The sequence below is a fragment of the Dipteris shenzhenensis genome, chromosome 3 (assembly GCF_047967505.1).
Source record: "Dipteris shenzhenensis isolate YYH24624 ecotype China chromosome 3, Dip_SZ_1.0, whole genome shotgun sequence".
Lineage (NCBI taxonomy): Eukaryota > Viridiplantae > Streptophyta > Polypodiopsida > Gleicheniales > Dipteridaceae > Dipteris > Dipteris shenzhenensis.
This window is the reverse complement of record NC_141598.1, coordinates 60,199,480-60,212,635: the sequence shown is the minus strand read 5'-3', so window position 1 is coordinate 60,212,635 and position 13,156 is coordinate 60,199,480. Positions and strand designations below refer to the sequence as shown.

The window sequence follows — 13,156 nt, the reverse complement described above, 5'->3', positions numbered from 1 at the left end:
CAAAACCCTTAACTATGACTTGCAACTACGGTAGGCCAAAAACAAAAAAACTTAAGCCTGTGTGTGTCAGAATCTATGGAAATTCAGGACGGCTACCCTACCACATTGCACTTCCGTCCCCACGGTGCACAAGTGCCCATGGCCATGCAAGAGGGATTCGAACGTGGGCAGCCCCCAGGGGGGCAAGCTTCCAACCACGTGGAGCTCCCAACTGTGCTAGGCAAGGGGGCGGACACGCGCGCCAGCTCGAAGGCGCGATGGTGTGAGGCAGGGGTGCTGCGGTGTCATAATATAATAAACTGATTAATCAGCTAATTGTGTGGATTATGGTAAAGACATTTCTGTATGAGGAGGCTATAGTTTGATTGAGGCGACGTCGTCTTGGACGAGGGGATAAAAAGCGGTGATGGTGGTTTTGTGCATTGCCTGAATTCAAGGTGAGCTTGTTGGAAGAAAGCTATGGCGTCCAGCCAAGCTCGTGAGTGGACAGGATTGCAGAAGTTCCCTGTCGCCACTCAAAATGCATTGCACTCCCTTCTCGGCAAATTGAGACAGCAGGTTTCCTTCATGTTTCCCCTTTTTCTCCCCCCCCTTTTCCCTTCCAAAGCTTGCTCGATTTGATTTCTCGCGATTCTCCCTCCTTGCAGAACGTCAGCAACCTTACGGTTCTGCTTTTGGGCAAAGGGGGCGTCGGCAAGAGCTCTACCGTTAACTCTCTGCTCGGTGAGAAGGTTGCGGTTGTGAGTGCGTTTCAGGTATTGTCGTGGACTCCTTTCCCATCGTATCGAGCAGCTCACACTCTTTGCAGGCGATAGACAGATTTCTGCTAGAGGAAAGAGCGCTCTAGCGGGTGGGTTGACGACAACCCGAGTTTGACCGCTTTAGATTCTGCTCTACGCGAGAGGCAATTCTAATTAAGAAATTGAAGTATGAAATTGACGATTGTTTACCCGAAGCCTTTAGTAATTATGTTGCGCCTGCGTATTGTGTTCATATCAAATGTTTTTGCTCGGGGTTCGATTTCCTGTGCCAGTCAGAGACAATGAGGCCGCTGATGTACTCGCGCGTACGAGCAGGGTTTACCCTGAATATAATTGACACTCCGGGCTTAGTGGAAGGCTTATTTGTCAATGATCACGCCTTGGATACCATTAGAAGGTCAGTACCGTGCTTCTGAAGCGAGTAAATTCAAGCGTTGAGCAGTTGATGTTGCCTTTTAGATTCTTCATACAGAGTTGTTGTGCTTGGTGCTCATGCTGGTTTCTGTAATTAATCTGTTTTGTGCAGGTTCTTATTGAACAAAACGGTGGACGTCATGATTTACGTTGATAGACTTGATGGGTATCGTGTCGATAGTCTTGACAGACAAGTTATCAGGGCTATTGCCAGAAGCTTTGGGCCCGAAATCTGGAAAATTGGTATGGTGGCTCTTACACATGCCCAGTTCTCGCCACCTGATGGAATCAGCTATCCTGATTTTGTTGCAGCAAGGTCAGCTACATTACGAGAAACATTCCAAAAGGAGGCAGGATTGAAAAAGAGTGAAGCTCAGGTGACTTGATGAGCGATCTTCGTTTGAATAGCCCTTATTAAAATTTTGCTAGGAGTTGCAGAAGGCTGACGTATTGTTTGTGTCAGATCTTTGCTTTATTGCTGTCGCTTGCCTGGCATTCCTGCTTTTCCATATGATTAAAACCATAGGCCTGATTCAAACTAGATGGTTGTACCTGTTTCTCACCTTCCAACCACAGGATCTGGTACAGATACATCCCAAGCTTTGGAGGCAGCTATACCTTGATGAACCCTGTTAGTACCCCTGGTGGTCCATACAATCTTAGGCCATAGTATTTGCGATGGATGGCTTGGCGCCTGCTTGCACCTTTTGGAAGGGCATGGAGCATATACAAAACTGTCTTTCAAACAGCAAATAATGAACATGTTTAAATTCTTCTGCTTGGCAAACGTTTACTCTGTATGATGAGTGTAATTTCCTGCACTGAACGGTGGATACTTTGTGATCTGGGCTCACAGTGCTGTGAGATTATTCCAATGTGACGTTGCAGTTTCTGAAAGAAGCCTGCACAATATGATGAGTGTAATTTCTGCACTGAACGGTGGATACTTTGTGATCTGGGCTCACAGTGCTGCGAGATTATTTACTGCTCTCCCAATGTGAGGTCGCAGTTTCTGAAAGAAGCCTGCAGAATAAAAGTGAACAGCATATATAATTCGAAAGAATCCAAGAGACTCTGGAATCTTTCGAAACCTAGTTGGCTTGATGCTGATGAAAACATAAGCCTAGCTTGCTTTTCCTAGTTACTCATTCTTTTTACTCTTTAGCTTTTTTTAATGTCTCTTGTAAACTCCCTTCTTCCATCTGTCTCTTTTGCCTCTCTCTCTCTCTCTCTCTCTCTCTCTCACACACACACACACACACACACACACACACACACACACACATTGATATATATTCTAGTCTTACAACTTTCTTGTTAGTTATTTGGTACGAAGGGAAATTGTGTGCTTATGTATGGTATTTCCTGTCCTAAAGCAGGCTTACAGTTTCTTGGGCTGCAATGAAAGGCCTTAAGCTGCTGGCAGAATTTAGAACTGTGTATGCAAGGACTCATAGGCTTGTGTAGCATGCAACAATTATAGACGCAGCTGGGTGTATCCTGTGGCCTGTGTGCTATAGAAAGATAGCAAAGAGCAGCACTCTGCGAGTTTGAGGTGGCTTATGCTTCAGTATGAATATACATACGTAAATTATTTTTAGGGGGAAATAATTTCACGTCCACACAGCATTGTGGCATTTGTTTAAAGTTGTTTGTTAGCCCAATAAGCTTTTGATGCAATCTGGAGCGCTCTTTGTCTGAGTCATCAAATCCATTCAGAGGAATTTGATAATACATTATACAAACTCCTGAAATGAGGGGTTGGACTCTGGAGAGGTTTGTAGCATCTGGGATCTACAAAAGGCTTCGAAGCTAGAGGTAATAAGAAAAAGAGGAAGGCAAAATAGAAAGAAGAGGATGATTCAGAGTTAGATAGTTAATGGTGGTGTTAGTAAAGGAATGTGACAAAAAAGCTTTGAGGGTCACAAGAAACTCATACGAAACCATGTTGGTGTCATCACCTTCACCCTATAGTTGAATGCATCATGTAGAGCTGCTTGTGGAGAACCAGTTGTCGTTCCATGTGTGGACTCAATTCAAGACCCTGCTTACTTACTGTTCTGTTTTGGCTCTGCTGATGGGATTTGTTGTTGATGCTGATTGGTGTACTGACTTTCCGTAGTGTTTTTATCTTATTTTCTCGACCAAGGAGCCCTTGGAATGATGTAGATGCGATTTGTTGAGTGTACTGTGCTGAGGACCTGAAGAGGACTAGCTGCCTAGTTCACCTAGTCCTATTTTCACCTAGGACTCCCACATGTTTTATCTTTATTGATTCTTGAGGGACACACTTAGCACTTGGAACTGAGTTCCTATTCACCTAAATGGCCTTAGTACCTATGAGTGCATTAGTATGACAGTGTGTTGATACATTGACCAATTGTGACCTCTATAGACCTAGGAAGGACATCACCTTGTAGATCACCATGAGGAATATGAATTGTATCCCTATTTTGGTCCTCATATTTTTCTGATAATCACATGGAAGAAGTGTCACTGAGACATTGATCGAGATCTTGCTGGCGGGCAATTGTCTTCCCATTGGCAGCTACTCCATTTTTAGGAGTAGGTTCTTGTGGATCTACTCCCCACGTGTACTTGTTGTCGGAGTTGCACCGTTGAACATTATCTCCCACATGTACCACTTTTATGATACTCACGGTACTAAAGTGATATATGTTCTATGTGTCAAATGGGAGTAGGATCGCAATGTCTCAGAGATCTTTTTTTATTGAGCCCAAGTTGCTTCTGAGAAAGTTGCTAGTGAAAATAATTCATCATATTCTCATTGAAGGTTCTTGTGTGACTTCCATTGTGTCTGGCATGGTTGGTGTGACACGTGTAGTTGTCACGAAGCTTGATGCCGAATTTTGTAGTAAGGAAGGTTCTTGTGTTGCTCCCAAAGTAGATTCCCTTCTGAATTTTAAGGCATTTTGGTAGACTAGTGGTCGAGTAGGTTCTTATGTTACTGTCTTTTTCTTTGAGACAAGTCCTTGTGTAACTACCCGTTAGGAGGTAGAGGATTATCTTTGTGTGTGATCCTCTTGTAGTGGTGCTTTTCTCGTCCCTGTGAGCAAGTTCTTGTGGTTCTACCTTTTTCAAGGTAGATTCTTGTGGTTTTTCTCTCCAATCTTTGTCTTGATTTTTCATAATCGATAGGCCCGAAGTTGTTTCCCTCTCATTTATTGAGGATGAAGATTTTAGAGGCTTAGGCCTCCATTCCTTCTTTTGCTCTTTATTGAGCACATTGTCGTTGTTGCTGGAAGATGATGGAGGTGCTCTTGTTGCACTAAGTACCTTGGGTACCCAAATATGAGTGTTTCCAAGGTAATATCCCTGAGCCTCTAGTGCGGTGACTTTTGATGTCGAGATTTTGTTGGAACCCAAATGTATGATTCACCTTCAAAGTATCCTTGGGCTTCTAGTAGATCCTTTGAGACCCACACTTGCTTGGTTGCTCTTCTTCTTCGTTTTCTTTGCTGGTGAGGCTCTTGTGGAGGTTGAGAGATGGAAGTAGACATTGACGCTGATGCTTGAATGTTGGGCTGGTTGGTATTGATCAGCACATCTTGATGGGTGGATTCATCACCAAACAACCTTTGTAAGTGTCTTGCATCCAACTTTTACCAAGAATTGCAACTGCTGTCAAGGTGTCTACAGGAATGACAAAAAACTTGCAAGGCAAAGTGTAATTTTCAAAGGAAACATTTAACGTTAAAGGACCAATAACCCTAATAGAGGTACCCTCTATGGATTGAATTTCAGAATCACAAACTTGAAGGAGTACTTGGCCGAGATGTTTTAATGTTTCCCAGGAAATGAGGTTATTGCTTGCTCGCCAATATATCACGGCCTGTATTCAGAATGTTGCACCTGTTGATGTCAGCTCTACCCAAAGTTGAGATGGAGTCATATCTATCTCGTCAGGATCAATAACATTATCAATTGCAAGTTCAACTTGATTAGGTAGTACCACTCTTATGGTGTAAAAAGGTGTAATGGTAGTAGGTTTATCATTGTCAAGGTGCATGAATTGAAATCCCTTCGTACCTGGCAGATCTATTGTGGCCAGTTCATGCATCAGATTTAGTGAGTCTTCTAACTCAGGTATAGGAGCACACCAAGAGTCTTCAAGACCAAAGTATTGGCCCAGTTTGTTGATTGGCACCCTTGGAAGGTCTTGAGCTTGATTGGGAGATTCAACATTATCATGATTAGTGGACTGGGGTGTCACTATTTGCCTTCGTCATGGCTGAGTCTGCCCTTCCCTCCGGAGTGGTAGCCTTCGTCATGGCTGAGTCTGCCCTTCACCTCCGACAGAAACTCAGTAGGAAGACTTTGTATAAATGGATGCTCAAGTATGTGTGGGTGTGTGGATTTGTATGTGTGAGAGCATATTTTTATACCATGGTCTACACCCACTGTTGGGTGTTGATGACGTCAGTGGGGATGTCATAGTAGCTAGTCCCTGCTATGCATGATGGAGTTTGTGGTTTTCAACCTTATGAGTGACTATCATGAGATTGAAACTGCACCATGTTGTGTTTTTAGAGGATGAGTTTGGGAATGTTCCTGGATTCATCTAGGTATATGTCACTATTTGCCATTCATCCAATCCGAGAGGTCTTTCCATAAAGTAGAATTACCCCGTAATAGTGTTGCGATTGATCTCAGTAGTCAAGAATGAGGCTAATCCTGCGATGTCTCGAGGACCAGTGATAGGTTCCCTGCCTATTGATTATGACTCTTCTAAGCCATATACATGTTGTCATCCTCCTTTAGTTGTTGCAAGGCAGGGTCTTCTTCAAATATCCGATGCATTAGTGTGGATCCTTCCATTGAAGAGCGCGAAGTAATTTCCTCTTTCACTCTTTCGGACACTTGCAAGGATTTAGAGATTCTATTGAATGCCCGATGCCTTGGATAGATCATATCAGCTCCCTTGCTTTCCTTGAGTCTTTGCACAAACTTTTCTTACCACTCGCGTACCAAGTTTTGCGCCTCGGTGAGACATTGTTTCCCCACCCATGGGTTGGGATATTCACCGCAACTCTTAGGTGTTGTGGCTTGGCCATGGGCTGAGGCCCTTATCGTTCCCTTATTTGCCTCATGCAGGTGTTTGTTGCTGCTACTGTTTGAGAAAGTACCACTAGAGGAAGATGATGTTGCTAGGGAGGCCGTGTCTTCATCCGACCCATCTTGGAATAATGACCTTATTATGTCCCTTCCCAATCTTCGCTCCACCCTTGGTACTTACTCGTGCTAAGTAAATTGCCTCCCTAGGCTGTGACGTGCTAGCTTTATCCCTTTTGGCTTGTTTGCAAAGCTCTTTACTAAGGGCTTTAGCTTGCAACCTCGTGATTACATTCAAGGATATTGATGACACTTGGCCTCTCTTAACGCTTAACAAGTTAAGGCTTGTGGACCTAGATGGCCTTCACATCGAACAATCCTTAAAAAGATGGTCCACACCACACCCAATGCACAATGGCGGTGGTGTATTAGATGCTGGTGTATATGTGACCAGCTGATTCGTTGTTCCCTTGAGGGGACACTCGTTGGATCGGTGACCAATACTTGATTTAGGGAAGTAATTCGTGGTGGTAGTGGTTGAGGTCTAAGTACGGGCGGATGTGGAATATTTTGAGGCCTAAATTGCCCTTGATTGGCTGATGTGGCTCCTTGTATTGCCTGATTAGATGGATTGGGTAGTGTAGGCAATGTTAGATGTGGCCTTTGTTGGTTCATGGGTTGTGGAATCCCCCTAGGATAACGACATTGGGATGTGTCGTGATTTTCCCAACAAACACAATGAACATAATAGAGTGCTGGCCTGGCTCTAAGACGAGGGCACTCATTAGTGGGATGGTTTCTATTGCACACTCCACACCATATGTTATCTCTTCGTGAAAATAGATGGGGGTTACTTGGAGCATCTTTTAATTTTTACCTTCCGTTGTTGGCCCAACTCATTCAATAGATCGATGGCCAACTCTTCCATGTTTAGCACCTCGGGCATCATGCTTGCATCCTTAATTGCTTCTGAGGTTGAATCCTTTGTCGTTTGGGACATATCAAAGGAACCTAAGGATTTATCCTTTTGGGGCTTCTCCCTCATGTTATCCCCTAGGAGTATCGCCGTCTTGCTACATAGCTCGAACGAGGTAGGATTCATAGCAAAAAGATGATCATGCAGCTTAGCATCCCCTAGCCCTATGAGGAAGCATGGCAGATGTTGCGCATCACTCCTCTCGTGGGATTCACATCGCGCGTTCAGGTGTTTAATCTTGGCAATATAGTCTCTTAAGGACTAAGTCTCCTTTTGCCTCACCTTGTAAAGCTAGTTGATCGGGCTTCACTTAGGACCACTAGGGGCGAACCCCACAGTGAAAGATTTAAGCAACGTGTCTCAATTTATTTTCTCCTCAGGGTTTAAGGCTTTGAACCATTGTCCAGCCTTGCCATTAAGACTCAAGCCAAAGGCATTGACCTCGTCTAGATCCTCGATATCACTAAAGGTCTCACAAATTTGTTGAAATCTCTCAACATGGGGGACATGGTCTCCTTGTCCTAGAAACTTGGTGATTAGCTTAGAGATTGTGATATGCTTGCTCCTTGAGGGGTTGGTATCCCTTTCTGGAAAAGCTGGAGGTGACGTTGCGGTCCCCCTTCCTAGCACTTACACTAGGATTCTCATAGCTTCGTCCGTAAGGATCGTTTGTGATATAGGGGGAGGTTGTGGAACGGTGGGCCCTGTCCTGTACGTTGGTGGTCCTGATGAAGGGTTCCATGGATTTGATGGCACAAGGTTTGGGATGGGAGGATCCAGGCCCACTAGTCATTTGCATCGTGACTTGGGTCGGGTTGGGCCTAACAGGTTGGACTGGAGGTCCTCTAGGGAGTGGTATGTTCCCTGTTGGCATAGGCCTATAAGGGATAGTTGTTGGGTAGGGAATGTCTCCCATGTTTTGTTGCCAAGGAGTACTCATACGGGCTTCCAAGGTTAAGGGCCTTAATTGTGGGCGTTCGAGGTTACTCCCTTGCCTCCTTTTTTCTAGCATTTGGGACCCTTCTGAGAATCTGGGTCCCAATCCATCCCCATAGGACTGTCTATTATAAAAGAATTGGTATGATGGGGATTTATTGCCAGTAGGTATCATGGGACTTGGATAGCTGAGTATTTCTCGTGATATCGGTGGTTGGGCTAAGTCTGCCTAGCAAATGGATTGAGCAATTCTGATGGGTCTGTCAATCCAAACCTTTCTATGATATTAGAAAAGGTTTCCCTTAATCTAGCGGCTGTTGTAGATGGGGCAGGAGAGTGGAGATCATTCGAGATGGAGTTTAGAGTCATTGAGGCTGTAACATTTTAGAGGGTTCACCCATGTCTCCATCTTGACTCATGGACTCTCCCGAGCTGGATAATTCACATAGTGGTGGTTCTTGAGAGGTGAGAACCAACTTTTGAGCTTGCTGACCCTGAGGATGCCAAGCTAGGTATGGAGGTTGACAAGATGGTATTTGAGGCACTGTCTCCAGTCTAAGGGTGAGCTTGTAGGACTCTTTTTGATCTCGAGATCATGTGTTCATTGGCATAGTTGAGGCCCCAATTCTAGAGTTTACCTTGACGCGGGGTCAAGGGGCGGCATCCCCTTGTGGCTTTAAATTTGCAAATTTTATCATTTCCAGATGCTTGGGGTCCCTACTTTCAGGTGCTAGATTACACTTATATCCCTACTTTTCTTGATTTTGTGTTCCCGGAGCTATCCCTTCGGACGGGGGGATAGAGATGAGGCACCGACCTAGTGGGATAGAGCTAAGGCACCGACTTTGCGGGATAGAGCTAAGGCACCGACCTAGCGGGATAGAGCTAAAGCACGAACTCGGAGTATGGCACCGGGCAGAGGATATGGCTATAGCACCGGTCGGAGGGATAGCAAGCCATAGCACCGGGTCAACCCTCCTCTCATACCATAAATTTGATAGGTGGGTTCAGTGGATGACACTTGTCAGTCGGTGGGATAGGAACTAAGGTGACGGGTCGATGGGATACCAAACTATGGCGACGGGTCGACGGGATAGGAACTCGCAGTTTCGCCAATTGGTTTTTGATGATTTTGAAGTTTCTGTTCAGGTTTTCTTGTGATAGGGGGATGCTAAACTACCTAGTCTATCTACTCAATGAAAAAAACAACAAAAAAGAACAACATTTGAATAGCAAATGGGGTGTTTTGCAAAAAACGACAGTTTCTCCTTCCAAAACCACTTGGAAAATCACTCTTTTTTGTTGGAGTTTGCTATCACACACACCTTAGCAATCCTCTAAACTATCTTCCTATCAGTTCAAAACACTAAAAAATATCAACAACAAGCTTCAAATGATCCTAAATGATTTCCAACAAAAAATGAAAGCTTCTTCTTTTACCTTTCAAAACTCACACTTCTTCACTCATTCCTCTCCTACAACTCCACTATCAATGCTCCTAGTTAAGCTTGAAGCAATGAGCAATGGGTAGATGACGAGAGAAAGCAAGTGCAATGCAAAAGCATACCTTGAACTAATTACTACATCTCTGAGGAGAGCGGGAGTGTACAAGGCATCTCCTAAGAGAGTGCATAAATTATGATAGGGCATACCTATATTCTAGCATTATCATAGTGTGAGCTTCATTACATCAATTTAAGATTGAGAGCTTTGGGCTCAGATTTGAATTCCCTAATCAATGCTTGTCCTTTACATAGGCCATCCATCCTCTTGCTTTCCTAGCTTCTTTCACTTTGAAAAGTTCAGTGGCTGTTTGCTTGAGCTGAGTGAGAATGAGCTTCTCAGATGTCTATGTTCGTGCCCTTCAGCTTGTGTGTTTGTCAGAGAATCTTAATCCTTGCTGCCTTGTCACTGAGAGTATCCGTTTTCCTTTTCGCTGGACATTCCAGGTAGTATCTGAATCCCATTCCACTTTTGATATCTTCTCCTTGAGGCAGTTATTCTATCTTCTGGTATTCCCCTGTGCCAAGACAGCCATCTGGTAATTCCCCCCATGCGTAAAATCAGCTTGTTAGTTTCTCTGGCTTCTCGCTCTTTCAGTTTCATGTAAAGATAAGATTTGTTCACTTTGCTATTTACATCAGCAATCATCTCTTGCCTCATTGATTTCACCTCAGTGGTGACCATTTCCTGCACTCTAGAAACCAGCTGTGGTGTTGGTGGAGATGCATTATGTACCTTTCCATTGTGTGTGTGTGTGTGTGTGTGAGAGAGAGAGAGAGAGAGGTTTCTTTGGCTGGTGAACTTTTCTTTTGCAAGAATTCCGGAACTATGCTTAAAACTGTTTCAAAAGCATTGCTCTTTTTATAGACATTTGTTTTTATTGCATAGCTGGTAATAGTGGATGGCCTTAACCGTTTTGACAGCATAACAGAATTAATGATGAAGCGAGTAGGGATGCAGCGCCATTATATAACCTTGGATATAGATTAAAGCCTTTTTGTCTACATGCGGTTTTAACGCCTATCATGTAGCCTGCTTTCATCATTATATTGTTGCTCAATATGAATCTGAATGATTGTATGTGCCTACAGCTTCCTGTTGCTCTGATAGAGAATAGTGGGCGTTGTACCATAAATGATGGTGGAGAGAAGGTTCTTCCCCTATGCAAAAACTGAATATTGTATACAGATCTCCTTTGCATTTTGTTATCTTGGGATGCGAGTTGGTTGTGATGCCAACTGGTGACTTTTTGTGTTGTTTTTTGTGAAACAGGTTCTTCCAGGTGGAACTGTTTGGCTCCCCAAGCTTATAGGACATATTGTGGAGATAGCCACCAATAAAACCCCCCCTGTTGTCATTGATCAGAAAATCATCGAAGGATCAAATCCAAATCGACGGGGCAAGATATTCATTCCCATTATAGTTTTGTTACAGGTACAAATTCTTTGAAAATCTTTTTCTTCGCAGAATGCTTAGTTGTTAGATTAAATTTATTCAATGAGCAAATTGTTAGAAATGACCCAACAAAGGGTACACACAGCGGAAGACTGATAGTAATGCCCAGGAGCTCACACAGTGTGCGTGTGGGGTGTGGAATCACAAACTTCTTAACTTATTGCATAGATGTGCAAGCCAGTAAATAGACAATGCTCAGAGACAAATATAGAAGCAACACTTTATATTTCCATCCGTCCAGAAACTAGGACAGGATACAATACCAAAAGGTCCTTCTACTACAAGCCTGACACTTCTAGATCTCTGAGCCCACGCGCTCCACCTCGAGCATATGTAGACTCTCTGTCTAGATCCCTTCCACCTTACTGTCCGGAAGCCAGCCTAGGTGGGCTGCCACTCTAGCTCAGTCTGCAGCTTCTCCCAGGTCACCTTGTCCTCCTGAATGTAGGCCTAAGGCTCCCCCTTTGCTGCTCCTGTCTGCTGTCGTGAGGGCTGCTCCAAGTGATGCTGAATGAGGGCTGGAGGCCCTCCTTTTATAGGGCACAAGGCCCCCTTGAATGGACCGACCAGCCAGCCACCAGACTGGCCAACCAGTCTGCTTGCTGGCTGACCTGGTTGGCTGGTCCAACCAGCCCTTTATAAGGGTCTTTGGCAGCCCCTTTTTGGGCTGCTGCCTTTGCCCATTCCTGCACCTATTGCAGGCCTGTTTGCAGGCCTGTTGCCTGCCCATAGGCCCCCACCATGCAGCCATACTATAGCCGTACAATTGCGCCACCTGTCCGCCATAATTCGGGGCCTGTTCCAGCCCGTACAGGCAGCCCTTGAGGTGCCTTTGACAGGCTGATGTGCTGTCCTTCCCCTGTGAGGTGCTGCCCATGTGGCGGCCCCCACCCTTGTCTTTTCTGCCTAGGCTCACCCCCCCAATGCTCTCCTCATATGGGGGCTTACAGATGGGGAGGTGACCATTCCAACACAAATACCATGGCCTTGTTATGCTCTTCCGATTCTGACCCAGCCTCAATTGAACTACTTAAGGATTTTGTTTCGTGACTTTCATTGCACTCTGAGTGGATCCGATATTTTGTGTAATTGTGATTAATGGCATGCCACTTATAATGAAGCACATCGCAGATGAAACTAGATGTGTGTCACACCACACGGTTTGTTTGCAGCTTGAACTTCCAATTTTTCTGAGTTTTTGAGTGAGTTGTTCCTGGCTGCATTCCGTAGTAAATTAGTCATTTGGACCGTGTGGAAGAATGATGAAACTAGATGTGTGTCACACCACACGGTTTGTTTGCAGCTTGAACTTCCAATTTTTCTGAGTTTTTGAGTGAGTTGTTCCTGGCTGCATTCCGTAGTAAATTAGTCATTTGGACCGTGTGGAATTCTTGTAGTTTTTTTTCCCTTTAGTGCTATGCTTGGAAGGCATTTAAAGTTAAATCAAGATTCTTCAGTATTATACAACAAAAAAAGCTAATCATGGCAGTTATCTGGGTGCAGTATCTGCTTGTTGTAAAGCCCATTCAGAAAAACATCGAGAGGGATCTTTTCCAAGATAAAGTTAAGCGGCCATTGTGGGAAACGAAGGCTCTCTCTTCTAGAAGTAGATGGGGTAGCAGATCATGATCTGATATTTTTTGACAGTACCAAAGTTTGTAATTAATTTTAAAGCAAATTTTCTCTGTAACGGGAGCTGCATTTTCTTGCGCAGTTTCTTAATTAGAGTTTGTGTCCTCGGCAATTTTTGCTTACAATGGGAGAATCAATATTTCACATTTACCTGAGATCGTTTTGAGGTTTGTAAGCCAGAGTCACTCTAGATTCTGGTCAGTCCAGGCTTAATATGTGTACTAGGCTGTGTTGCTGTAGAATGTGATTGCAATAAGCTTGCAGAAGCTGAAGACCACATTGAAGTTTTGTGTTAGCCTTAACATTCTTGTTCATGGGGAAGTCCCGCTTGTTCTGGCTTCTCCTCAAACCTGGACGGATGTGGGAAATGTCTTGTATTCCAAACTTACGCATGAGATTGGCCAGA

At 44.3% G+C, this 13,156-nt stretch overlaps 1 protein-coding gene across 2 annotated transcripts; it reads left to right on the top strand.

Moving 5' to 3' along the window:
• Positions 1 to 377: 377 nt before the first annotated feature.
• Positions 378 to 12,905, top strand: LOC147904104 (translocase of chloroplast 34-like). 2 transcript variants are annotated; one of them, XM_087372699.1, is made up of 7 exons: positions 378 to 558; positions 648 to 755; positions 1,034 to 1,158; positions 1,288 to 1,552; positions 10,755 to 10,814; positions 10,936 to 11,097; positions 12,622 to 12,905. In XM_087372699.1, exons 1-7 carry the CDS (start codon positions 460 to 462, stop codon positions 12,745 to 12,747), a joined length of 945 nt encoding a protein of 314 aa, XP_087228825.1. In that variant the 5' UTR covers positions 378 to 459; the 3' UTR covers positions 12,748 to 12,905. The 2 variants fall into 2 exon arrangements, with proteins under 2 accessions (XP_087228825.1, XP_087228826.1); XM_087372700.1 differs by lacking the exon at positions 10,755 to 10,814.
• Positions 12,906 to 13,156: the final 251 nt, after the last annotated feature.

Bases quoted from the DNA above. Each gene is read 5' to 3' on its own strand.
- LOC147904104 (XM_087372699.1), top strand. From the start codon at position 460: ATGGCGTCCAGCCAAGCTCGTGAGTGGACAGGATTGCAGAAGTTCCCT. The intron at 559-647 runs GTTTCCTTCATG...CCCTCCTTGCAG, and splicing joins TCGGCAAATTGAGACAGCAG to AACGTCAGCAACCTTACGGT. The intron at 11,098-12,621 runs GTACAAATTCTT...ATCTGGGTGCAG, and splicing joins CCATTATAGTTTTGTTACAG to TATCTGCTTGTTGTAAAGCC.